The sequence below is a fragment of the Semicossyphus pulcher genome, unplaced genomic scaffold (genome assembly GCF_022749685.1).
Source record: "Semicossyphus pulcher isolate SPU_LCO1_2020_fin unplaced genomic scaffold, fSemPul1.0.p SCAF_5, whole genome shotgun sequence".
NCBI lineage: Eukaryota > Metazoa > Chordata > Actinopteri > Labriformes > Labridae > Semicossyphus > Semicossyphus pulcher.
In genome coordinates, this window is record NW_027211726.1 from 29,756,962 (window position 1) to 29,784,013 (window position 27,052).

Genomic DNA, 27,052 nt, shown 5'->3' on the forward strand with positions numbered 1-27,052 from the left:
AAAATACACTGCATATGTACAATCAAACAGCTTCATGTTGACTTTTAAAACCTAGTGCCACGCCTGCATTGACTAAATGAAAGTCAGAGTCTGTTTTAATGTCGACTTTTCTATCTTTTCAAGTGATTTCTTACGTTTCTGCTCATTTCTTTCTGCAGCAAGACAAGCAGAGGAAATGACTTCAAAGAAATGTTCAACATTTTTTGGAAATATGCAAATTTGCTCCCTTTTTTCCAGGAGCCACATGACCAGGCCAGCTGCTTCGAGGGGACACAGCTGGCTATGGGAAAAACACCTGGTCTTTAATTTCTTGGCTAACATAAGCTGTCCCAGTGACTCCTGGAAGTTGCATACGCTGGCTGGTACTCCATTTACGTTTTTTATTACATTTTTACATTTCTGTTGTGTTAATTAAAGTTGTAATCTTGAAGATCTCAGTTTCGTTCTCTTTGGCGGCACCTATGGAGATAAACGGTAATTGCGGGAGCGCACTTCCCAGATATCCATACAGTGCTGCATGTGTGACGGTTGGCTCCGGTAACTCTTGATTTTCCTGGCTGACAGTTGCTTTCCTTTTTACACTGTTTGCCTTCATCCTACGCTTCGAATTTGTTTCTTTTTCACTGATTTTTTTTGAAGTTGTATCTGTAGTCATCAATCTTTCTTTGTTTATTCAGCCATAGTAGATTACTGGTTACTCATAACACTTGCAGAGAGCGGAAAAGCAGCCGCTTAGCTCCGGCTACCCTTTCTGGCAGACCAACCACTGCTGGCTGATGGAAAACGCGTCACTAACTGGGCGCCGCTTGTGATTTTTTAAACTTTGGACAGAGCCAGCATAGCCAAGATTTATACTAAGTCGTGTGGCTGTAAATGGGGAGTGCATGTAAAGACTGTTCCTGAATACAGTTAGCTCAGTTGCTAAAGCTATTTGGATGTCATGGTGTAGCCCAGGGGACTAGACGTTTAGGTGACATAAGACCAACTTATACCTTTTTAAATAATTCAGCAACCAGAATTAGTGTCTGAAATGGTAAACATCTACAAAACAGTAAATGGGGAGCAGGTACGTCCTGAATACAGACTTCAAAGCCCAAATACTGAACAATTCCGTAGCTTACTTAGCTTGCTAACTGTCTGCTAGTGAGCATGCTCACTGGCTAAATACACCATTTGGGGTTCATGGGGTAGGCAAAGTGACTCTATGTTTATGCTACACAATAGAAACTTTTTAAAAAATTCAACCACCAGAAATATTTCCCAAAATCTAAAACATCTTCAGTGTTGTAAATGAAGAGTGTAGATGAGTGTAGAATGAAGACTTTCAGACTCCAAAGCCAGAAAGCTAAAGAATGCTGTAGCCTAGTTAGCTAGCTAACAAGCTAAACGTGTCCAGTTTTGTAGCTTAATTAGCTTGCTTACTGGCTGTTCTAGTGAGCTAGCTCACCGGCTAAAGCCGTTTGGATTTCATGGGGTAGGTCAGGTGACTACATGTGTAGCCTACATAAAGAAACTTAAACCTTTTGAAACAATTCAGCCACCAGAATTATTTCCCAAAGTGTTAAAAATATTCAATGTTTAAATATTTTATACAGACTCCAAAGCCTGGAAAGCTAAACAATGATGTAGCCTAGTTAGCTAGCTTACTAGCTCATCTAGCTAAAGCCATTAAGGTATATGTGAGTAGGCAAGTTGACTACATGTTTAGGCTACAAAAAAAACAACTTCAACCGTTTTAAATATTTCAGCTAACAGAAAACCTGCTGCTGTCCTCTACAGTTTGTGTTTCATGTTGGGAAATAAAAGTTTCTGCTGTGACATGTTGTAGCTAAATATCTAACATCAAATTGTTTGATTAATAATTCACATGTCAAATACAATTGCAGAGAACAAACGCTAATAAGAAATGCAACAGACATCATGCCAAAAGATACACAACGTTAAAAACCAATGTCATGTCGTATAAGGTTGTCAGTACCCGCTGATCTGTTTCGTGTGGCAGAAAAGGACATGAAGATAGTGCATGGCTCTTTTGGCAGTTGGGTCAAAAAAGTTCTCCCTGAGTTTAAAAAGCGGTCACTAAGTAAACATAAAGGTCACTGAGAAAGTCATTTTACATACACAGATAAAATACTGTGGTGTAACTGTGTGTTCAGGCTGTTATCTATGCAGGGAGAAAAATACTTCACAGCATGTGAGTTCATTTGCTGCTGAATAGGTACAAAAGTCTTTCTGAATTGCAGCTCAGGATCAAAGGAAACGATTGAAACTGTCAAAACTGTGAATAATAAAATAAGAATAATAAAAAGATAATATCTATATACATGTGGCACCTTCCTTCTGCTTCACCTACAGCTTTAAAGTACAGTAACTGAGTGACTCTTATGTGTTCCAACATCCCTGATATACAGTACACGTGTGAACATTCGTTCTGTCTAATAATGTTCTGCAGACAAAGTCTGCGATACAATCAATACTGGTCTTGCATACAAGTTCAAAAACTGAAATGGCAACTTGGTTATTAAGACTTCACCACTAATGGAAACAAGTATTGTTCACATTGTACATGTGTGGTGAAATGTTGATGTTTTAAGTGTAATGTGGCAGCTACAAGCAGCTTTTACCAACTTCATTGAAGAGTGGAGGTTATGGCACTTATGTTGTCACGACACATTTAACTTTAAAACCTGAAGATTGTTTCCGATAAAGGGAAAAACTCAGGATATGTTTTTTTCTTACATTCAAATGTTGGATTGTTTACCTCATATTTTAGGTTTGCTTACATAAAATGAAACAATGCTAATGAGCATGAATTTACAATCATATAGGTCCACTTTGTTTGGGAGAAAAAGCTGTAATATTTAGAGAAAGATTTAGTGAGTGAATCTGACGTTTGTAAAAAGGTTAAAAGAGGCACAGGACCTGTCAGATCCGTCCAGACAGGGACGTGATATCTTTGGCTAATTCACGGCTGAGTCAAGTCAGTCTGATTGTTTCTTTCCAGAGTTAAGACACGTATCTAATGCAGGAAAACAACAGAGAAAGATAATTAAAGTTTCAAAGTGTCCATCAGCACCCATCACATCAGCATCACAGTGATGTCTCCTATTTTGTGGCTCAATAAATACAACCTGAGGTAGCTCCTTCTGTGAGCAGTGTTCCAGTGAAACCTTCACTCTCAGTTTTCAGAGAAGGCGGCCTGGCTTTGCTCCTCCTCCTCGCCCCTCGGGGAGGTAGCTGTTCCCTGAGAGCCTGGAGACAAATGCAGCTGCTGCTGCTGCTGTGCTTTGACCGGACAGTTTGCCACCATGTGGGAGATGCTCTGACAACAATGGCACTTCTTGGGCTGAGGGGGCAGCTGACACTCTTTGGCATGATGGCCGGGTCCTCCACAGTTGTAGCATCTAAAATGATCAGAAGAGGGGAAGTTACTTCAGAGGGACTGTTAGTGTTTTATTAGTTACTTTGGGACAAATGCTTAATAAAAAACATTGTCCTTCAAAGAAACAGAAGGTGCAATTCTCAAATCCACACATCATTCTGATGCAGTCACTTCTTCTTGGTGGTGTAAAACGCTGCTTTTCTATTGTCCAAATTACTTTTAAACACATGCGATCAAGATGATAACTTTGTTCTTTCTGAAAGGTATGCACAATTTAAGGTACCCTTAAAGATGTGTTATAAGGTATCCATTAGTGTAAGTTTCAAGGTGCCCTAGTGACAAGTTTATAAATGTTTCATCTTGCTTTGATAACGGCACAATAACAGATGGATCCTCAGGTTTAGTTGAACAGTTCTTTAAACAGAGGGTTGCTACGGTACGGACCAAGAATGGAAATTAGGGCAGGTAGCTGGAGAGATACCGTGTCATTTCCTAGCACTGTCAAGGTGTCCTTGAGCAAGGCACCGAATCCCCCAGCTGCTCGGGGCACATGTCCATGTGCAGGCCCCTCACTCTGACGTCTCTTCATTACTACACGTCCATAGAGTCCTATTTGTGCATGTGTGTTTTCAGGACTTTGTGTGTGCAGCATGCTTGTAAAAATTGAGTGAAAAAATTGAATTTTCCCTCGAGGATAAATAAAGTATCTCTTGTTCTTCTTCTTCTTCTTCGTGAAAGCGTGACATTTTTGTGGTCCTCTATGATTAAATGAAAAGTAAATAAACACATTTTTATCATTTGAGTTATTTAGATACATGTAATATAACATGCCTGCTTAATACACTCAAGACATCAGTTAATTCAGTTTAATGCATCCATTATCAATTCCACTTATGATGTTAATCCAAAAGGTCTCCCTCATGATCCAGAAACGGCCATTATAGGCTGATTTGACCAGCAAGAAACTCCTCTTCAGATAACTTTATTGAATCGTAATTGAAAAGAAAATCAATCCTAGTCTTCCTTTTTATATACAGAAAACCCTATGAGATGATTGGATGTTATGTTCATGTTTTCAGTAAAACAAATTGTCCTGTTCAATAAATATTGTGTAACTCTGTGAATATTATACAATACAAAATCCCATCTGTGGTCAGGTGACATGATTACATTCTACCACCAGAGGGCAGCCCACTCCAGCTTTATCCTGATGTCTCTTCACATGTCTGTCAGCACGTTAGCTGTAGTACCAGTGACGGGCAGCTGTTAGGGGATTAGGCCAAATTGATCCGTGCTCCTCAAGGGATTGTTTGAGGGATTCTTTGACAGCCACACTTTAAACTGGTTTGTTGTTCTTTAAATAAAACGGTGGATCGAGGCTTTGAAGTTCTGTTTTGTTCTTGATCTGGACATGCAGGTGGAAAGTTTCCTTCCATCTGAGCAAAGTTTCTCTTTTTCGTCACACAATTTTAAGTGATTGAAGTTGGACATTTTTTAACTTGCCTTGATGCGGAAATATGCCCTACGTCAATTTTTACTTTCCCTTTTTCCTGGTTTGCTAAATGAAGGTCTAAATGAAAACTGAAGCTCGTTCAGCGTGCTGCGACAGATCTTGACTCAAACAAAGAAGATTGATCACAGTTCCCCGCTGCTTAAGGTACTGCACTGGCTTCATTTAGCTTTAAAAAAAAAGAAAAGTACTGTGATTAAAACCTTTAATGGGCTTTCTTATTTTGCTTATCAAGCCGCTATGATGAACAACAACACTCCTGCTTCTTTGATCATCCTAAAGCTGGATGTGTATTGTGTCCAGTAAATCTATGCTGAGAAAGCTAATGATCAGCAGCTAAGTGAAATCCTGTTGGTGAATTCATTAGGGCGGGATAAATAAGGCGAGTGTGTGCAGTGTGACACAAAGAGACAGTGGCCACTTAAACAGGCCGTTAAAAAACATTGATTTTCTGTATACAGACAATCTGGTCCTATATGGGCCCTGGCTTTTCCCTTTACTCTCCATCAGCAGGCGAACCAGTAAATAAACAGAGCTCATCCTGGTCTCCTGTGATAATGACGTAAACAAGACAAACAGGAGTTTTTCCAACGATCATTTTCTATATTTCTTAACTTTGAGTCTTATTTTGAACTGTGCATGTAAGTCTCATGTGGTCAAAATGACACAACAACAAACAAAAAGTCGCCCTTTCTTAACCTGGAAATGATTTTCTCCACCTAATTCAGAGCTGAAAAAAAACAAAGGAACTTTGAAAGACAAACCTGACAGAATATTTGTTTTCACATGTTGTCATAATCACAGAAATGAAAACACTTTCAATCAGACTTTTCAAAATTATTGATGGATTATTTTTCTTGCTTGCCTCTCAGGTCTTTCCTTAAACTCTGCAACAGGCTGACACTTAAAGGGCCAGTTCACCAATTTTCAACCTCAGTCCTATCATGATATTATGGGGAGCTAATGGCATTATGGTAGGAAAAAAATGCAATTCTGTGCCTTTGGAGGACACTATCTGCTTCTCCAACGGGCTCTGGTAAACCTCCACCAGACTACATAAAATGCGTCATCTGGCGGGGGCCGGGGAGCTCGCTAAACTACACTTACCCAGTCTAGGATGCCCGCCTCTGATGTCATGTCTCATTCAAAATCATCAGGTTTGAAATGTAGACTGCAGACTGAAGATTTTTTAGACAATCCACCGGTGTATTCTCGCCATATTTCAGATTCTGTCCCGCTCTGAGCCGTTGCCTGCAGCGAAACGGTAGTATTTAACTCCAGCATCTCTCACTGGGCCGTTCCTTTCAGAGGGAGGGGCGCAATGCACGCTGGGTGTTGTAGGAATGTAGAATGGGCGAAACCATAAGCTGTTTGTACAACTTTCTCCACAGCTATGGCGCCAATTTCAAATATTATTGCTTCTATCGATTACAGAGAACACCAGCTTTGACTGACAGGGGCTTTTTCCAGGGGAGAGTTGCTCCTGAAGTCTGATTCATGGTACCCTTAAGTGTCTGTTCTAATTTACCCTTTAGTTTCTGGTTTAAGGTACCCTGAAGTGCTTTATTTCATAATAGATTATAGATATACAGTAGATATATATATATATAGATATATCAATATTGGAGCAACAGTTTAGCCAGCGTTAAGCGCTAAGAACATCCAGCCAAGCTTGAGAAGCGACCGTGTGTTCAGATCAAAGTGAGGTGAAATTCTCCCCTCCAGATGTGTCGACAAAATAAACGCTGTCTTGGTTCATCACATCCCCCGGAGGAGCGCCCGTTCATCTGTTTGTGCTGAGTCAACAGTAAGTTACACAGAGGCTGCACTCTGGCTTACTTCAGCGGGATGAAGCCGAAACAGAAACAGATTTTCTTGTGATCGACTTTAATTAACAGCTCTTCAGTTTGCTGAATGATGCAGATTAGAAACAAGTCAACATGAAGCTTTGTCAGGTCTGTCCTGAAGAGGAGAAGCAGGGGTGTCATCATGCCTGCTTTTGTTCTCCACACAGTCTGTTTTTCCTGCATACACCGCAGCCTGCTGATTCGTGATTGGTCAATACTACTCGGACTACAAACGGAAACCAGAACACTTCCCGTACTGAAATCCGGTCACATGCCTAAAATAGAGATTATATAAATATTTACATTATATTATATTTGAATTATAGTGCATTACTTTTCATTGGTATAAGTATAAACAGTGAAAGAGAACAGCCTCCTCAGTGTGCTGGTGGAGCTGGTCGGCACAGAGGAAGAACCTATCTCTTACTCTGACATGTAGAAACTTTCATTAGGAGGACTCTTACGATGATGATGATCAGAAATAATCAGAAAAACAAGTCCTGTCTCACCTCACATCTAACCACCACTTCCTTCCTCTCCTCCTCCTCTTCCTCCTCCCTGCCCCCCATCAGGCCTCAGTATTGATCAGCGACGTTGGGAGAGGGAGCTCCTTTGTTTCAATACCACTGCGACCTCTGAACCTTGACCCCTGCTCCCTCACTGCCCAACCTCCCACCATCCCCTCTGCCTCATTTGCACACCATGTCCCATTGTTGCTATGGCGATGGTGACCTCTGACCTCTCTCGGGCACCTACATCTGTTATCTATTAAACGGGCAGGATCCTTTTTTCCCTCTGAATACTACGTTTATGTTCGGAGAACATGTGAATGCAATCAAACCTGCAGCGGGCACTTAAGGACGGGAAGCTGTGGGATTATTTTTATCACCATAATTAATGACGTTCAACTTAATGAGGTGCTGTCACATTAATAGGCTTGGCCCAACATTATTCACATCAAACTCTTTTTCTGATAACTGCAACGTTCCTGCAGTGAGACAAAGAAAGCCCAAACAAATGAAATCAAATGCAGCAGGTATGTAAAGACAGGAGGATGTGGGATTTATTGAATCACTTCCAGCCATGATTTATACGCTCAGATCTCCGAGATCTTATCAAAAGAAAAGCCTCACTGGAGCCTAATCGCCAGAACAAGCTTCAAAGGCAAACAGTACACTGCAAATACATCTGTTTCTTCTATTCACATTCTGTTAAATATGTTTCCCAATAAAGAGATAAACTCAAACTGATAGAGCTATGTGTGCACTGTGTCCGTCACAGAAGACCAAAAACATGGAGCATCGGGGGGTTAAAGAAACCTCAAGAGATCACACAGTCTATTGATCAGCTCAACCAGCTGCTGCACAAAGAGACAACAGTCAGTCAGATGAACACTTTCTGTTTGAGTTCAGTTTAACAAAGCTTCATCATGAACATTTACTGATTTGAAGATCACTGTAACACGGAAAAAATCTTTGTCTGTAAGTCAACTTTTTTATTTTAGATTAAAGGTAAAATTAAATATAGACTTCTATAAATATAATATTAATCATCACTTATGGGCCTCTATACATGTGTGCTGGTGAGTGTGTGTGCAGACCCTTGTGAGGCCCTTCCCTCTGCATCTCTTCTGTTGTTTCCTTTGCACGGGACGTTTTCAGGAGGGGCGCTGTTGTGTATCTCTGAGCCAATCACAGCGTACAGGTGAGTGTGGGAGTGGTTCAAATTTGCAACTGGGCCCCATTCAGACCGGCGAACATGGGGAAAGAGCGATGCAGAGTTCTTCTGTTAGACAGGTATGTTCCTCAAACTGGGTAGGACAAGCTAACCGGCGGTTAGCATGCTAGCACAAAGGTAACCGTGATGCTGTCGGTGTTGGTTGGGCGGCGTGGGCGTGTTCTCACACGAGAGAGTGAGAGTGAGCTTCTGGTGACGCAGAGCCCAGGAGGAGGGGCCCAGTTTGAAAGTGTTGTTGACAAAATGCAAAGAAAAATCCTACTTATTATATCTTTAAGGTTGTTTTTCTGCCTTCTCTTTCTTGTTTCAAGTTACAAATATGTATTTGTTCAAGGTTCTTGAAACACGTTGACATTTTATGTTGTTGAAGTATTTTGCTTTAAGATTTTAGGAAAGAATTGAGTTTTTTTGCAATAAACTGTCATGAATTATTCTTGATTAGTTTTGTATTCAATCTATTTTGTTGTTCACAAATCATTTCCTGTTTTATTTTGTCATTTTCTAGCCTTGTGATGTTCTACTTCCTGCCTTTGTGTGTTTTCCGTTGGTCTGGTTATGTTCCTGCGCTTACTAGCTGTCTCTCAATTCAGCGGCTGCATCCTTTGACGAAGACTGCTAAGGTCGAACTGCAATGAGACGGTCTGGTCTACAGAGGATTTCCTGTTTGCGTCACCAGCTGTTCCCGCTCTTATCCTTGCATAACAAAATAGCTAGCGGGGTAACTAGCTAACATAACTATCATCACGTGTTATTAAACATTATTCTAAAGAGAATTTGTTTCAGGGACCATTTGTTTTTTAACATTAGTATCTCTAGCTTTTCGATTGAGTTGAAACCGAAAACATTTACATTTAAAGTGTATTCCTCAGCCATGTATGAGTCCTCTATCTCGTTTGAATTGTATCTCGGGATACGTTGGGCCACAAAGGATGCACCCGATGGATCCTGCATCTGATGGAGCCTTCGAAATGGGACGTAATCGGCCTTCAGATACGTCCTCTGAAGGATGCAGCCCCTGAATTGGGACACAGCTATTGTTTTCACTTGTTCCTTTATTGTCTCACCTGTGCTTGATAACCCTCACATCCCTAGTGTATTTTATTTTGCCCTGTCTCTGGGCCAGTTCGTACTGTCACATTTGGGGGAGAGGACCCCGATGCAGACTAGATTTACTGAAACACAAAATGGAAAATACAAAAGGCCTTACTGTAAAATCCGGGAAACAAATAATCCAAATGAAAAATATAACAGCAACAGGTGAACACACGGAGAGCCACGAGGAAACTAGGACTAAGGTTTCGTGAAGTTTCACAGGGATAGACGAAGGTTGACCAAGACAAACTGGCCCAAATAGATTGAATACAAAACTAAACTAGAATAAATCATGACGATAAACAAATTGATGACTATTACAGCTGCCAAAAAATATGATATATATACAAAATATACAAAAATATGAGACCAAAACCATCAGTAACTGGAAAGAGTCTTAGCTGTTTTATAAACTCTTAAATTCAGCATGTGGTTGTCCTCAGACTGGACTTACCTGTCCGCCTTTGAGCGTCGTTTCTGGGCACTCTTCGGTCTCCTCTCGCTGCCCAGGCACGGAGCTCCGTTGGGCCCGGTGACCCGCACAGACTCCAGGCCTTTGGACGATTTCTTGAAGGTGAACTCGACGGCCTCACCCTCTCTGAGGCTGCGGAAGCCCTCCATGTGCAGTTTGCTCTGTTTATGACAGAGAGAGAGAGAGAGAGAGTGAGGGCCAATGAAAGGAAAGGTGCTTGAGAAAATGTTGTAACGACTGAACTGCTATATTTGTTTATAGACAAAGCTTTGCATTCTTTGTAAGAGTCCAAATAAGAAATAAAATCTAAAAAATGACATGTTTTACTGAATGTATTTTGCGTATTACCTGTCATAAAATTAGAGAGAAAATGTGGTGTCCATTAAGCTCAAGGGTTAAATTGTGCGTCCCTTGTAGAGAGGCTACAGTCCTCAGTCATCAGTCCCGGGCTTGACTCCCATCCTCGCCCCCCTGCCGCGTGTCATCCCCACTCTCCCCTCCCCTGTGTCTGACACTATCCACTGTCCTCGTTCTCTCAGTAAAGGCAGAAAAGGCCAAAAGGCCTAAATAGGTAAGTTAAGGTTACCAACCCCTCCAGTTGAGCACTCTTTATCAGTATTCAAGAAGAAGAATAATTCAGCAGTTTGCAGTTTACAGTTTTTTGGGCATTTTTGCCTTTATTCATAGGACAGCTGAAGGAGAAATATTGGGAGTAGAGAGTGGGGGTTGAGATGCAGCAACGGGCTGAGGTCAGGAGTAGGGCCTCTGTGTATATGGGGCGCCTGCTCTACTGACTGAGCTAAGCCAGCGCCCTGATCTGTTACTTCATTGATTGAAATTATATTTTCTTATTTCTTCCTATTACATCTCAATGCTTAATTTTTTTCTTTTAAGAATTTACCCTAAAAACACGTCAACTGTCAATCTATTGAAATATCCTGAACCTCATAAACAACTATGCAAAAACTATGTGTTGTAGAAAATGGAGCATGATTCTATTAACACTCGAAGAACGTGTTTGTTCCATTAAATATCGAAAAGAGAGGCAGCCAAGACATGGTCTGTTCGTCCAACGAAGTTAAGGACTCGATCTTTTATTTTATTTATTTTGTGACTATTTCACAAACTTGGGTGAGGCTGTGTTGAAAAACAATGTTGAGTTCACATCCAACAAATTAAGATTCAAGTGCAAATCTCGAAGATTTCATACACAAGGTTGTCTCCGGTTGTAACTCTAACAATTTTCCTGGCTGACGGTCGCTTTCCTTTTTAGACTGTTTGCCTTCATCTGAGCGTGGATTCACATTTCTTGGATTTTCACTTATTGTTGAAGTTGTATCTGTAGTCATCCATCTTTTCTTTGTTTGTTCAGCCATAGTAGATTACTGTTTACTCGCAACAGTTGTAGAGACCGGAAGAGTAGCCGCTTAGCTCCGCCTACCCTCTCTGGCAGACCAACCACTGCTGGCTGATGGAAAACGCGTCACTAACTGGGCACCGCTTGTGATTTTGTCCGCGAATGTCGCAAATGCTTTCATCAGTGGGCCATAGGCTCAATCACCATTGTGTTACCTCATTCCACGATAGATAGAGACTTAACAGACATTTATTTAAATTAAAATCTTTGAGGTTATCACTTTTGTAAAACCCCACCTGTTTAGCGGATAAAGTTGAGAGACATTTAAGCTTTAAATCAGCCAAGTCTAAGTCTTGACCTTACAAATAAACCTTCAGGTTACTAAGAAAATAACCGCACACTTCATACAATCGACATGAATGTTGCATTTACAGAAGCATTTAGCCACTCGGTCAGGGAGTCCTCAGCTCTCTCGTTAAAATCCAATCCTGTTGACGGCCCTGTTAAAACATCAATGCTCTCGAACAGCCCCCCCACGTGTCTCCAACCAAACCTCCGATGCATTCTTCAAACCCCCTCTGCGTCCTCAGCACCGTCTACCTGCAGCCAACAAACTCCAAAATGAATGTCCATCTGATAACCACTGCACTGAAGGATGCTGGGAAATGATACGAGGAAGGACAGCATTCCTGGGATAGCCACGTGAGGGAAGGAATATATGGATCTTTACAGGAGTCAATCACCAAACGGTGCACTGCACTATTGATCTTCAGCTAATTGGCTTTCCAATGGTCGTGCTAAATAATAAGAAGGATCAACAAAGCAAACAGCAGCTACACTTTAGGGGAAACAGTTGTATTACCATATTTTTCTTTAAATACTTCACATTTTTAAACTCACAATAATGATGAATAATGAAGTATAACACATATTGAGCTCTATGTTCTCAACTGAAAAGACTAAAGCCGAGCAAACACGAGGTCACTTTTTACAAGACTACAACTAGATTCCTGTTTAGATCATTTCCCATCATGCTCCTGGTGTCAATTTACAAGAAGAACAATAAATGGAACAGAAACAGAGGCAGCTTTCGCCCCCACAGCTGTCCTTTTGTGTGCAGTGGTTTGTTTATCTGCAGTGATTGGATATCTATTGCTAGCTGGGTTAGCATTATATGCTATCAGGCTGCTAGTGAGACATTTCCATCCTTCTTACTTTAACCTGTCAAAGGTCCATCACAGCTAACCATCGATGTGCTAACATGGTGTCAGAACAGCAAGCGGGCGTCCAACGATAACATCACATTCAGTGAGGGCACGGTCACGGCCGCTCTCCCCAGGGTCCCCTCCATCTTTACTATCTTGCTCTATTTGCTGCTTCCTGTTTGGTGCTGGAGAGAGCGCTCCTATTGGCTATTGACAAAATTCATGTAATTGAACTTAATGATCTACAAGAGACAAGACTTAAAACTCCCAAACATATTAAAGATGATCTGCCGCTGGTCTCCCAAAGTCAGGTGATGGTCCAAAGTGGAAGGCCTCTATCAGACTGTCACACCAGTACGCCCACCGCCCATGTTCCAGCCCCATGATGCATATGTAAATGTTTACCAGTGGTCTTGCTTTAACACATTTACAGTCGTTGATATAAACATATTTTGTCTTTATTAACAACGTGCAACATGTAAATAAAGGAGTGTATACGTGTCTCTCGTCAGAAAAGTAATTTCATAGCCATATCCATGGCGATGTAACCAGTAAGCTCGTAGCAAAGCTTATCTCAGCTAACAAGGTTATTGTTAGCCTAGCCACCTTAGCCAGCCAGAGTAATCGATAGCAGAAAGAACACGATCCCACATTTCATCATTACGTTTTTTATAATCCTGACTTCTATAAACGTTGGGCTGCATGTATTGATTCCACCTGATATAGTTCTACTGTAAAATCAAGAACAGGAGCGGCATGTCGGTAGAGACAGCCAATGGCACATGCTTACTGAACTTCCCGCACACACAGTGGCACATGTCGTGGCATGTTGTCGGCCACTTTTCGATCTCGCCGTCACTCAAATCGTTTGCAACAGTGAAAACGAAGTAACCTATCTTCACCTAGCTTTCAAATGATATCACATTTTACCTCCACCATGTCTTTGGCACTCACTGCTGAGGTGTAACTGCGTGCACTTCCCATAAATCAAACATAAATCAACATTCGACATGTGGATGGTTGCAGATGAAAACACTGCAGCTAAAGGAAACAGAGTGTTGGTTGGAGAAAGTTCAATGACATTTCACACACGGTGAAAGTAGGTTGGCAGCATGCCGATCGGTAACAAGTTTTAAGTGATCATTTGTTGGTTGACACACATTAAAGCTGCTGCTGGTGGAGCTGGAGGACATGTAGAAGTGACCAGTCTGACCACAGCTGTGAAACTGCACTTGAGCTTGACAATCTAACATTCCCACCAACATGTTTGTGTTTCTGTTACTATCGACCACAGAACACTTTGATGCTCATCGTGTTCAGCTGAAAGAGAAATCCCTGCTTGTTACTTTCAAACAAACTGTGTCCTGTTTTTGTAACACTGGCTGCAACATGAGTGGCGTTAAACATGAAGGACAAACAACAGCTTTGGTCTCTACAGCTCATTTTCACATTCCTGATAACTATATGAACATATTTATATAAAACTTGAACTTTAAAAAAGGTATGCATAATTAGGGGCGTGGTCACCCTGAGTGACAGTTAGGTGCTGCCAGCTGTTTCCTCGGTGTCAGCACAGCTTCGAGCTCTGTTCAGTGTTTGTTATATATTGATTTATTTGTAGCGCCCGTTCATGGGAGTCAGGATTGCTGTTGGCTTTTCCCTGTGGAGAAGACAGCGGGCCGTAGGGAACAGACATGGTTTGGTTCACCCTCCACTCACTCTTCCATTTCTGTCGTGATTGAGCGAGCAACGTGTTCACTACGTTCTACAAGCTGTCTTTGCTTTTTAAGTCTACAAAATAAACACCTCTGGTCATCAAACAACACAAGTGGGCTCTAATTCTGTGAGAGACACTGTTGTAAATTCCTCATTAGCCACCTAATGAATGAATGAGTGTTACAGACAGACTGTACAAGTTAAATAACTACACATTTGGTAACCCTTGGCTTCGCTCCAGTTCAACATGAGAGGGTAAATTCCAAGATGGCTACCTCCACAATGCAAAACTCTCGGGTTTGAAACTGTTGACCTCAAACCAGTGGGTGACATCACATTGGCTAGGTCTTATGGTTGATACAGGTGATACCAAAACCTCTGGCCCTTTTCGAATGAATGTTGATGATGTGATACCCTAGAGCTCCGGTACCCCTGCCGGAGGTCAGTTTTGTTCAGTGACATGCAGGTCCCCACACTGTGACTCTACCAAAGCACCATGCCTGTGCTTCTATTGTCCATCAGACTCCCTGTTTCTCCAGCACAGACAGTAGCTGCTTATAGCTGGACAGTTGGCTATAGCTGCCCTCTGCATGGACACACATTATGAAGCTATGAAGCCGTGCCTCCTGCAGCTGCTGCTCCTTCAGTCTTATTTACATATTTGAAAGATGCTGGGAGGCTAAAACATGTTTAAATGAAGTGATTGATCAGGTTTGGTGTGAAAGTGGGAAGGATTCGAACTTCTCTTTCTCTCCTTTGTAATTCTTTGCACAACGACTCATGTCAACCACGTACGCAACTGAATGCAAAACCATGAGTGCATGAATGAAGAGTGAGTCATCAGGTTGAGACGACACTGACAGGTAATAACACAGACTTCTTGGAGAGAGGTCAGTGCAGAAGATTGAAGCTGCAGCAGCTTGGAGGAGACTATGACGGCAGGTTTTTGGGTGCTTTTCCTTTCGACATATTCGTACAAAAGTTTGACATAGTTTGTTTGAAGGCCTTAAGGTATGGAAAAGTCTTTGCCTTTTGTGTCACCTGTTACCAGGACCTTCAATCCTGCTGAATGTCAGTATCATGACCGCAACACAGACTGTAATCTCCCATCAGATTCATTGAAACCAACATGTTCAGTGCCTTTCACCTCCTCTCTTTCCTCAGGTGATTTACAGCATCACAGCAGCAGGTAACCTGACACGTCTCCCTGCCAAAAGGCTCCACATGGGAGGTGGGAGAGAGGGTTGGGTGGGCTCCCTGAAGCTTTAATGACTTTATAACAGGAAGCAGGTCTGGGATGGGGAGAGGAACGAATGTCTTGTTTTTTCAGTTTGAGCCTCTAACCCTACTCTTTTGAGGTCCCATGGAAAATATAATTTTTTGAGGAGAGGAGGGGAGCAGCAGGACCAACTTTTCGTCTTAAAAGATGCTTTTAAGGGCTAATGGCCACTTGACTATAAACTGAAAAAGCACGTCTTCATATTGTAGAGGTTCCAATCAGAGAGATGTTTGTCAGTTTTGACTGCAAATAGACTTAAAGAAAGATGCTTTTAATTTTCTCTCAGTGTATTATAATAATGGACCAATGAACAATTCCCGCTTTACATGCTGGGAACAAACACAAAACCTCACAGACTCATGTGGGCTCACACGGGTTGAATATGTGGAGCCTTTTACTTTGGCGGAGGAAATTGAAAAAAAAAAAAACAAATTTAAAAAAACATCAGATTTTAGATTCGGATTTGAGACTGAAATGTCTTTTAAACATTTCAACTTCTGCATGCTTTTTTATGGATTTTTTTCTGCAGCTACTGCTTTGGGTTTTATGTATTTTTGATTATTGGACAGAAGAAGAGTTATTCACCCAGTCAGGATTAAGTACGTTCACAATAAAGCCCCTCATTGTTTCGCCTCATAAAGGCCTATAATGTGCAGGAGTACAACACAGCAACATCATAGCGTACAAGGCCTTGGTAACATTTCAGTGGTTCAAACCTCCGCTTCAGCATGCGAAGAGCAGCAGGTGCAGCGTCTCACCTGGTGCACGAACACGTCGAGCGGCTCCTGCAGCGGAGCTCCGTCCCTGCTGCTCATGGAGAGGAAGCCGAAGCCCATCCTCACGTTGAACCACTTGCAGACCCCGCTGCCCCGGGGCAGACCCTCCTCCTCCTCCTGCTCCTCCTCACTCCGCGCCCAGCCTCCTGCAACACACGGAGACACGGAGATGATGGTCAGAGCAGCACAGAAGCACCTCAGCTCTGCCGAGTGCTAGCTGTTACATACAATATTTTATCGATTGCTAATGAATGGTTTAGTCTGCACGATATTTATATTTTACGAGATTAAATTTACTATATTCCTTTTAAAGAAGCAAATCGTTAAAGAAGTTTCAACTAATATAATTTTGGTATTGATAATTTAATAAATAGCTTAACCTTAATCTACTTCCTGTCTTTTTTTACTTTATAGCACAAAATATAAATGTTATCTTTACGATAAGATGTTTGTTTTACACGAATAAACGGTGTTTAATTACCCCTGCATAACTAATGAGGTTAATTCATGTCAATAAAGCATGAAAAAATAATCATGTAAAAGCATCATTTCAGCATTCTGTTCACTACCAAGGAGAAGAAATATTATTGATATGTAAATAAAGTAAATATGTAACTCATGTATATAAATGTTATAATAGTGTAGCTTTAAACATTCACACTTTTCTACAATGACAGAACAAATTACTTAAAATTACTTTTACGTGCACGAGTGTTTTTTTGTTTGTTTTTTCACATCCGCTGCCAGCAGCAGGCCTTCAAAATAAAATGTCTCTTCCATCAGTCAACATTAAAATCGATCGGACGGCCTTAAAAATCTGTTACCCCAAACAAACCTGTATTAAACACCTGTGTGAGGTCTACCTGTGAAACTCTCTGCTGCTGCTCTCCGTTTTTAAAGTGTCCCTCACACCTCCATCCTCCCTCCGCATCAACAAAAACACAACTTCTCCCAGACACCAGCACAAACACGCAGCTCCGTCAGAGAGGAGAGAAACAGAATGAACAAGAAGATGAAGGAGGTCCTCCCTCTGTCACTCTCTTTACACATCCTCCTCTCTCAGAGCCTCTGCAGAGAAGCCTTCATACCTTCTGCCATGGCGGGAGGTGTCCTCAGCCTCCTGCAGAACTTTCAAAATATCAGATGAAATAAGTTGATCTCATGCTGGACATCCGTGCGCGAGCCCTCCCTGTGAGACAGAGTTAAATCCTGCAGGAGAAAGACGGCGTCCTCCCAGCTTCCTGCTCTCTTCTTGGACACTGTGCAGAACCTCAGTGACCCTCCTACCTCTGCTAACCCCCCACCACAAACACACTGACCGTCACCACTACACACACACACACACACACACACGCACACACACACACACACACACACACACCAGCACCTTTTCGGTCAAGGTCACGTGATGTCCAATCGCAGATAAATCACACATGTCCAATCAGATAGGGAGCCAAAACAACGGAGAAGATGACCAATCAGGGCTTCGGACGATAAAGCAGCAGCACCCAAGGGCCAAAGAGGATATCACCCCGCCCACTACACACACACACACACACACACACACACACACACACGCAATGAAAACCTATTTCTAAAGAATTTTGCAGTTATACCTCGAATAAAGACAACTCTTTCCATTCCATGTGAAGTCATCTCAAGGATGTATGAGTTAATAAAGGCACTGTGAATAACCAACACACTTATCATCCACTGAATTTGCTTTTAACATATCTTGCAGTGAAATCTGCACATTGTCGTGAACTGAAACTTAAGAAATGTAGAATTGTGGGGAGAGAAGAAATGTTTGAAAGATTTTAAAAAGTGTGAAATAATGGGAGCATTTAATGGGGCCTGTAAGATATCTAAGATACCTGTAAGGTGAAAATGTGCCTTATTTGTTGAACTGAACAGTGCTTGAATGATTGAAACCCACTTAAACAATGCAGATCTGACATTTAAAACTCCTTCATATGTAATAATCACTTAATGTATCGTTTGTGTTGAACCCCTAAATCTGGACCTTAGTTGTAACTGTGAGGTTGAAGGGACACATTAGAGATGTGTGTATGTTTTATGTAATGTTCATTTGAAGTTATTTTAACCCCATAAAAAATAATATTACAATCCATTCACTCGCTCCAGCAGTGATACTTAAAATATCATGTGCATCCGAAATTATATGAATTCTTGTTTCATATATCTAATTAATGATTTATTAACTACGGAAGCCCTGAGCGGACATACATCAATACATTTTGTTTACTCAGTTTTCCTGTGATAATGAGTCATGTCCGGTTAGTTTTCTCTCCTTATTTGGAGATAACAGCGCTGCACCACCGTAACGTCACATGATCATAACTTGTTTTAAGTCTTCTTCAGTTCAGCATGATGCTTACTTTATACTTTGATGTTTATTATGGAAGCCCTGAGCGCACATCCTTCCACACATTTTATTCACAGAATTTTCCAGTGATAAACAGTAATTTCCGCTTGTTTTCATGAGATCTTGATTTCTTTATCTCGTTATCTCAAGATAACGAAGCTGCACCACCACATCGTCAGATGATGATATCTTCTCAGAGCTGCAGAAGCATAAAACAAACATGGAAACAGGTTTAACTTCCCTCATTAGTGTGGGCGATGGCAGCATGGCATGTGCTGCTCTGTAACATCACAGTGAGCAGCCTGTTGTTCTGTTCTCTAGATCGACTGAAAATGATCCCGTTATCACGAGAAAACCAGCTTTGTTGTCCCGAAATAATAAGATAAATAAGTTGAAAAACAATAAATAAATAGTAATAAATTGAATCAGTCTGTGGTGGCAAGTGTGCTGTTTCATGCTGCAGTCTGCTGAGGCAGTATAAGACACAAGGATCCAGGGCAACTGGACAAACTGGTGAAAAACGCTGGCTCTGTGATTGGAGCCTGGTTGGACTCACTGGGCGATGTGATGGAGAGACACACACTGAAGAAGGTCGAGGCCATTCTAAACAACACGGATCATCCACTTCATAACACCTGGATGGACCAAAGAAACAACAGTGGTGGACGGCTCCTCTCTCGTCACTGCAGGACTGAGAGATATAGAAGATCTTCTGTACCCGCGGCCATCAGACTTTTTAATTCTTTAGTAAATGGCAGGACAAGTGAACTTCCCTTTGGGGATCAATAAAGTTATTGGTATTGTTAAATGATTGATGCATGTCCACTTAGGGCTCCCGTAATAAACACCTTAAACTGACAAAAATAATACATTTTATATGACTACTTACAGGTAAAGTCAAGTAGCACTTAAAGTCTGTTACATTTTAAGAGCTTTTAAAGGTAATTCTTAAGGGTTTTAGTTAAGGCTTTTTGGGAACCTGTGCGACCAAATGACACCTTCAATGTCACCACTAAATTTAAGATGAATGAGATTTAGTGTATTTTAAAGGATTCTTGTTTGTGGCAAATTCCAACTGATACCTAACAAACCACAACACAGTGTATAAAACAATGAGACATACCTTTGGTCGCCACGCTGCCGTCTGAGAGGAAACGCTGCACCTGATCGTTCTCTGTAAAAGGTGTGTTCATGAGTTGTGATTGCTGCTGTATTTATTGTGTCCATGTTAATTAGACAAACTAGTAAGTGACATTGAGACACCAGATGGTCTCTCCTTCTTCCTTATTCTTTGAGGGTGAATCATGTTCACTGCAGATTAAATGAAGCTTCTTGCTTTGTCTCTGCTCAGGTGATTCACGTCCACCTGTTACAGTCATTCAACAAACATACGGTGGCCTGTTTGAGTCATTCACTCACATTCATTAATAGGCAATCAGCCGCTTTCAAGCTGCTGTAAAGGACCACAAACGTGCTCTCATCACTGCTGAGTCATGCAGCTTCCTGTAATGCCACACGCACACACACTCACACACACACACACACACACACACACACACACACACACACACACACACATGCATCCAGCTACAAATGTGCACAGAGAAGGAGCTGAAACCATTTCTTCTGACTTCCTGTGCTGCTTCATGTCTCCATATTTTGCACGTGTGTTTGTGTTTATTTTTGCATGTGTGTGTGTGTGTGTGTGTGTGTGTGTGCGTGTGTGTGTGTGTGTGAGGTGTTGCCTAATAAAAAAACAAATGACTCCCTTCATTCATGCGTTTAATGGTGCAGGCACAAGCCCTCTGAAAGCCGCCATTGAAATGGAAAAGCCCACCAGCTGCTGCACAACAGCTCAGGCCACCCTGAGGTGACCCGGGTCAACCAGAAGGGCTTGTGGGAACAAAGCCTCGGCACGCGCTCATTCAGCGGCCATTGTTCAACCAACACACACACACACACACACACACACACACACACACACAATCTGTTACTTCACTTTTTCAGAATGTGCGTCTAAAATGCACATATTAGAGCACCATTACGACTCTACAGTGTTTATGTGCTGTGTGTAGTGATGTATGGTTACTAACACACTCAGAATCACTGCCTGCACTCATGTGTGTTGCAGAAGGGGGGACAATAAGCAGCGGCCCCATGGGAAGCCTGTCAGCTCACCTTTCACCTCCCCTCCAGAGGGAAATCAATCAATACACCTGATCAATAACAAATCTATAATGCGCTGCCATGTTGTGACAGATATCCTCCCACAACAAGCCTCTAGGTAGCGAAGGCTGCTGCGGACCACCGCAGGGCCGAGCAGGCAACAATGACAGGGTGAAGCCTTGTTTATCACAGGGAGCTGTCAGTTAAAGGAACATGACAAGGTTTAAAGGGAGTGTTACTTTGGCTGCTCTCGTGTTAAACAGGAAACCATTTTGGTAGCCACATGTATGTTAGATTCAGTCTCTCTTTTAATGACATAAAGTTATACTATTCTTTTTGCTTCGCCTAACCACACAGCCTTATTTGACGCTACCACCGGATAACTTAAATGTTAACATCAGGAAGAAGTGACCATATTTGGATGTGAGGGGGGAGCTGGAGAGAAGTGAGGGGTTAGCGAGGGGGTTGGGAGTGTGGCGGAAAGGATAGCCATCCAATCATTTAACTTGCTGGACTAATTACAGTCCTACCATAGATTTGATTGGGATGCTAATTTTGGCTAGCAAAAAAACAGGCTTTAAAAAATGTTTATACTGAATAAATGAATTATCGACTCCTCAGGGTGTCTGTTAGTGTAACCAAACACAGATGGAGACAGTTTTCAAGTAGCACCTTTCACAAGGTAGCCACACCCCAAAGTATGTCCTGTACTCAACTGTGGAAGCCCTAAGCGAACATGCATCCATACTATGTGCAATTACAATTGGTTTTTTGACCGGTTAACCAACGCTCTTAACGGTTAATAACTGACAAGATTCAAATGTACTTCCTGGATTGGATAAAAGTCTTGGACCCATTAAAACACCAATACAACAAATGTTTTTTTCCCTTTCTCCTTAAGATAGGGTTTATTTTCCTTGGTATTTGGCTGGATGAATCATTCACATTTAAACACCAGATTGTAAACCTTATTAGCAAACTGCGACTAACTTGTTTTTCTGTACAGAAACAGATCTAACTTCCCTATCAACTGTAGAAAATGTATAATCGAATCAGTCTTTCTGCCAGTCCTAGATTATGGTGATATACTCTACAGACATGCTGCTGCTTCCACTCAAACCCCTGGACTCAGCTTATACCTCTGCACTTAGATTCATTACTGGAGATCCCTACAACATCCATCATTGTATTCTGTAAAACAAAGTTGGCTGGTCTTCTCTAAAACAGAGGCGTGATAAGCACAGTATCTTTTTATCTGTAAATCCCTTATTGGACATTCACCGCCCTACATATTATCCATGCTGAACTGGAATACTGGAACCTACAAAACTCGCTCTACTGACTGTCTCATGCTTCAAGTGCCTCACGTTTACTCTGAACTTGGAAAATCTGCCTTCAGTTTTTGTGTTCCAAACTTGTGGAATCACTTACAACACACTCTCAGGATTGACACTCAAATTTTTTCTCTCGGACAAATGAAGGCGTTGATTTCAAACCACTTCACATCAGCTTGTGAATGTTTTTATTAATTCCTGTGTTTTGATTGTTTTAATTGTGTCGTTTTATGTATCTCGACATCATTGCAAATGAGGGAAACCTCAATGATTTTCGAGGCTTAAATAAAGGTTTGAATTGAATGTTTGTTTTGTGCTTTTGCAGCTCTGGGGATACGAGTGATGATCATCTGACGTTACGGTGGAGCAGCTTTGTTATCTCAAGATAATGAGATAAATAAATCGAGATCTCAAGAAAACAACCGGAAATTACTGGTTATTACTGGAAAATGGAGTAAATAAAATGTGTGGAAGCATGTCTGCTCAGGACTTCCTTAATAATCATCAGTTACAAAATACAAAGTAAGCATCATGCTGTACTGAAGAAGACTTAAAACAGCATTGAGACCATAAACTCATTAGGAAAATGAGGTAATAAACTTTTGAACAAATTCCATGAAAAGTCTCAAACCAACAACGTGCTGCTGTTTAAGAAAATGTTACTCAAACGGGAGCAGTGAGTGTGTTTGGGACTATTTTCACCAGCGGATTAATCCTCCTTTGCAGCTCTAGTGAGTATTTTGGGCTGCAGGAGAATGTATGTGTGATGTGACTAAATAACTACAGTGTGTATTTATGCTTGTGCAACAGTGTGGCTCACTGATGTGTTTTTAATGGACAACACCGGAGCTCTATGGCACAGAGGGAGAAGATACATCAGTCTCTTCGCACACAAATCAATGCTGTTTTAGGTGTTTTGTGGGCTTTTGGTGACAATAACAAAAAGATGACCCTCGTCTAGTTAGATAGTCTAATCAGACATGATGCAATGCCAAAGAAGGATTCTCCCCTCATGTTTTATCATTTTAAATCACTGACTTAAAGTCGATTTAAAGTGATCTCGACTGGGGATGAGTACTGTTTATAGGCATGGTATAAAAAAAACTAAAAGCCAAAAATCAATCCCTGACAGTTGATGTGGTTGATAAAAGCATATGGCGACAGGAGCATGCATAAATGATATGTTGAAAGTTTGATATTAGATTCTCACTGCTGTTATAGTTTGCTGCCTAATAAGCACAGACACAGTTAAGTAAAGGTGTGTAAAAAGTTGTTCAAAGGAAGAGGCAAACAGGAGACAACGCTCTGTTCAAAAAGCCTTGACGATGGAGGACTTTTTCAGCACCAGGGACAGCTCCACTCACACAGCAAGGGCTTCCTTTTGTGACATTTCAGCAACTTCAGTCTTAAAGATGAAGTAATTACAGTTTAAATACTAATAATGAATCATAATAATTTTAGTTGTTAGTTATTGATCCATGACCAGTTGGCAACGCAAACCTCTAATGCAAAGGAAACTGCAGATACTGCTGGTATATAAGAAGTAAGTAAAGCTTTTTGTTACAGTGTAGAATTATGTTATCAGAGGTGAACATGCCAAAAAACAAAATCTTATCTGTAAATGAACATACCAGTGGTTCTACCTAGGAATAGATTCATCTATATCTGGTCTTTAAAAGGAGAATTCTGGTATTTTTAAACCTCTGTTCTAATGTCACGTCTTTAAACAACAGCATGATGAATTAATGACGCACGGCAGACCACTTACTCACTGTTTTTGGTTTGACAAGGCAAATCTTTCTCTTTTAAAAATAAGGTCTATCTTTGTCGGGGAGCTTTCTGTAATTTTGTCAGACACAGAAGAGCCTGTCAGAGGCAGAAAAAAGCACAGGAGCAATTCCAAACATGTTGTATGTTTTAGTTATTTAGACCTAAAATATCTAAAAGGTGTATAAATAACTTTTGTTGTTGTTTTTCAATCAATGAATCACATTTTATTTGTAAAGCGCCCAATCATAACCAAAGTTATCTCTGGACACTTTACAGAAAGAGCAGGTCTAGACCGACTCTTTGTCATGTTATTTAAATAGAGGCCCAACATGAATCACCATGAGTAGCACTTAGCAACATTCGGCACAATGGCAGGAAAACTTCCTTTAACAACCTCGGGCAGAACCAGACTCATGTGGAACATCTGCAGAGACTGGATGGGACGAGAAGTGGGATAGAAGTGGTTGCAGGTTCTTGTTACAACAACAACAACAACAGGTAATATTTACTAATGGTTACAATGCCATGCAATGTTCTTTACTAATAGTATTTTAAAAAATGCCAAACAATGATTCTTTATACAAAATCATCCATATCAAAGCAACGTTCGGTCAGTCTCCCCGGTTTAATATATTCTATTCCAAATGCAGAGTCACCATCTATGGGTGACACACGGACCTGCAGCTGATCCAGGGATAATAATCTGCTCTGAGTGCTGGGAGATAACGTCCAGCCTCAGTGCACTGACAGCTTCATCCACATGACTGCAGATAATAAATGCACTATTTCATCTTTCCCACTAGATGTCACCTGAAGCTTGTTTTCTCTGAGACAACCCGAGACCACAATGATGTCATATTCTGATTTATGCTTAGATTAACTCACAAAAAAAACAAGTAACTATTAATTATTTCTGACACACGACGGATTCAACTCTCATTTCACATTTTTGCTAAAAGTATGTCTTTATGGGCTTCTCTACTTCTGTGAGTTCCATTAGGTAATTACTTCAGAGGTTAAAAGCCGTTCTACAAAGTTGGGTCGTGATCAGTGATTTGAAGGAGGTCAGGTCAGTCTCGGATGTGTTGGGGTAGAGAGTTCCAGAGGGAGGGGGCAGCCGTGGAGAAAGCTCTGTCGCCCCAGGTTCGGCCCTTGGTTCTGAGTGGCGGAGAGAGGAGGTGTGCATCAGAGGCGAGGCTGCAGGAAGGAGTGTGGCGGTGGAGCAGGTCTGTGAGGTATGACGGGGCCTGGTTATGGAGGGCTTTGAGGGTGAGAAGGAGGACTTTGAACTGGACGCGTTTAGAACAGGGAGCTGGTGGAGGTTCTGGAGGACAGGGGTGATGTGTTCAGGGGAGGCGGGCAGCAGAGTACTGGATGTGTTGGAGTTTATTGAGGACTTTGGAGGATGAACAATAAAGGATGGTGTTGCATTAGTCGACTCTGGATGTGATGAAAGCATGGATCAGAGTTTCGACAGCAGAGAAAGAGAGTGATGAACGGAGATGAGCGATGTTTTTGAGGTGGAAAAAGGCAGTCCTGGTGATTTGATTGGCATGTTGTTTAAAGCTCAGGTTGCTGTCGAAAATGACTCCAAGGGGGCGGATGCGCAGTGATGGGGACAGAGTGGAAGTGTCAGTGGTTAGGCAGAAGTCCTGGGTGGTTTAGTGAGGGATTTGGGGCCGATGATTGGTATGTCAGATTTTTCACAGTTGAGTTGGAGGAAGTTTGTTTGCATCCATGTTTTTATTTGAGTGAGGCAGTTCTATAATTGTGTTTTTCAAGATTCTGTTCTGCTGAATCCTTTAACCATTAACTGACTGCACTAACAGTGTTAATTGCTCTGATAAAAACAGAATAAAAGGGAAGTTTGTCCTCACTAGAGACTGGGCTCCAGTTAGCTGTAATATTGAGCGTATATCATTATTTAAATACATGTTTTTCTCTGTTACATGGAAGAAAAGTGCTTCATATGTGGTCTTGTGTCGTAAGCAGTCCTCATAATTGATTCACACTTTCAGTGAAACATGAATGGGCTTTGAAGTCCTTCAGCTGCTGTAGTTTGTTGTAGTTAACTCACAGGAGCATCCATAACACTGAAGCCATAACCTTTTCAACAAGCAAGCCCGTATGAGGGGCGATTAGTGCCACAGGGAAGGTGAACGTTCAGTTAAGAAGCAAAGATGCAATAGAAACTAACTCACAGGTTTTTACTGCCGGAGATTCTCAATAGTCAGAATGAAAAGCTTTTTCTTTTTTTTTTTACATTTCTTCTATTAAAGACACTGGGACACAACAGGCCAGTTTCACAGAGGAGGCTGAAGCCTAGTCCCAGACTAAAATGCCTGTTTGAGCTGTCTTAAATTAAAGCGTCTAGCACAGACTTTCTTATCTTATCTTATCTTAGTCATAGACTGTACTTATAAAGCGCTTTTCTAGTCTTTGCGAACACTGAAAGCTGCTTTTAGGCTACATATCATATTCACAGATGGCAGAGGCTGCTACCTAAAGAGCCCAACTGCCAATCTCACTGTCTCACATTCAATTTGGGGTTCAGTGTCTTGCCCAAGGACACTTCAACATGTGGCCTGAGACTGTTTGGAATATCTAAATGAAGACAGACATGCACTACAGAGGTTAGACGAGTACTTGTGGACAAGTGTAATCAGAGTGCTGCACAACTACCTGAAGCAGCATTGATCCTCCAATGAACGATCAGGATCAGGCAGATGTGCCGATGGCTGAGGCCAGCGTAACCAACAAAGACTTGCATACAGGGATGCTTTCACATTGAAGCACAACCAGATGAGATTTATATATGGAATGTCTTCATTATGGCTTTTTTGGCTTTTTAAAAATTGTTACATGAGTGAGGAAATGGAGGCCGTCTTAAGATGTAGTTTGTGGTGATTTAAATCCTCCATTTGAAGCAATAAAATCATTTGGTCCTTAGTATGAAAGAAGAATAAAGACCGACGCAGACAGTGGACAATATTTACCAAAAACACTGACCAATTTACTTTGTG

At 41.4% G+C, this 27,052-nt stretch overlaps 1 protein-coding gene across 1 annotated transcript; it reads right to left on the reverse strand.

Annotated features, from left to right (window-relative positions):
* Positions 1 to 3,178: 3,178 nt before the first annotated feature.
* Positions 3,179 to 17,471, reverse strand: LOC138609453 (protein lin-28 homolog A-like). Its single transcript, XM_069682090.1, has 4 exons — positions 17,462 to 17,471; positions 16,356 to 16,519; positions 10,023 to 10,201; positions 3,179 to 3,404 (listed from the first exon to the last, which is right to left on the reverse strand). The coding sequence occupies exons 1-4, from the start codon at positions 17,469 to 17,471 to the stop codon at positions 3,179 to 3,181; spliced, it is 579 nt and encodes a 192-aa protein (XP_069538191.1).
* Between the last annotated feature and the right edge of the window lie 9,581 nt (positions 17,472 to 27,052).

What these genes read in the sequence shown, in the direction of transcription:
- LOC138609453 (XM_069682090.1), bottom strand. An exon ending in TCGACGTGTTCGTGCACCAG is followed by an intron (nt 10,202 to 16,355) that starts GTGAGACGCTGC and finishes TGTCATAAACAG; the next exon opens with AGCAAACTGCACATGGAGGG. An exon ending in CGACGCTCAAAGGCGGACAG is followed by an intron (nt 3,405 to 10,022) that starts GTAAGTCCAGTC and finishes TGATCATTTTAG; the next exon opens with ATGCTACAACTGTGGAGGAC.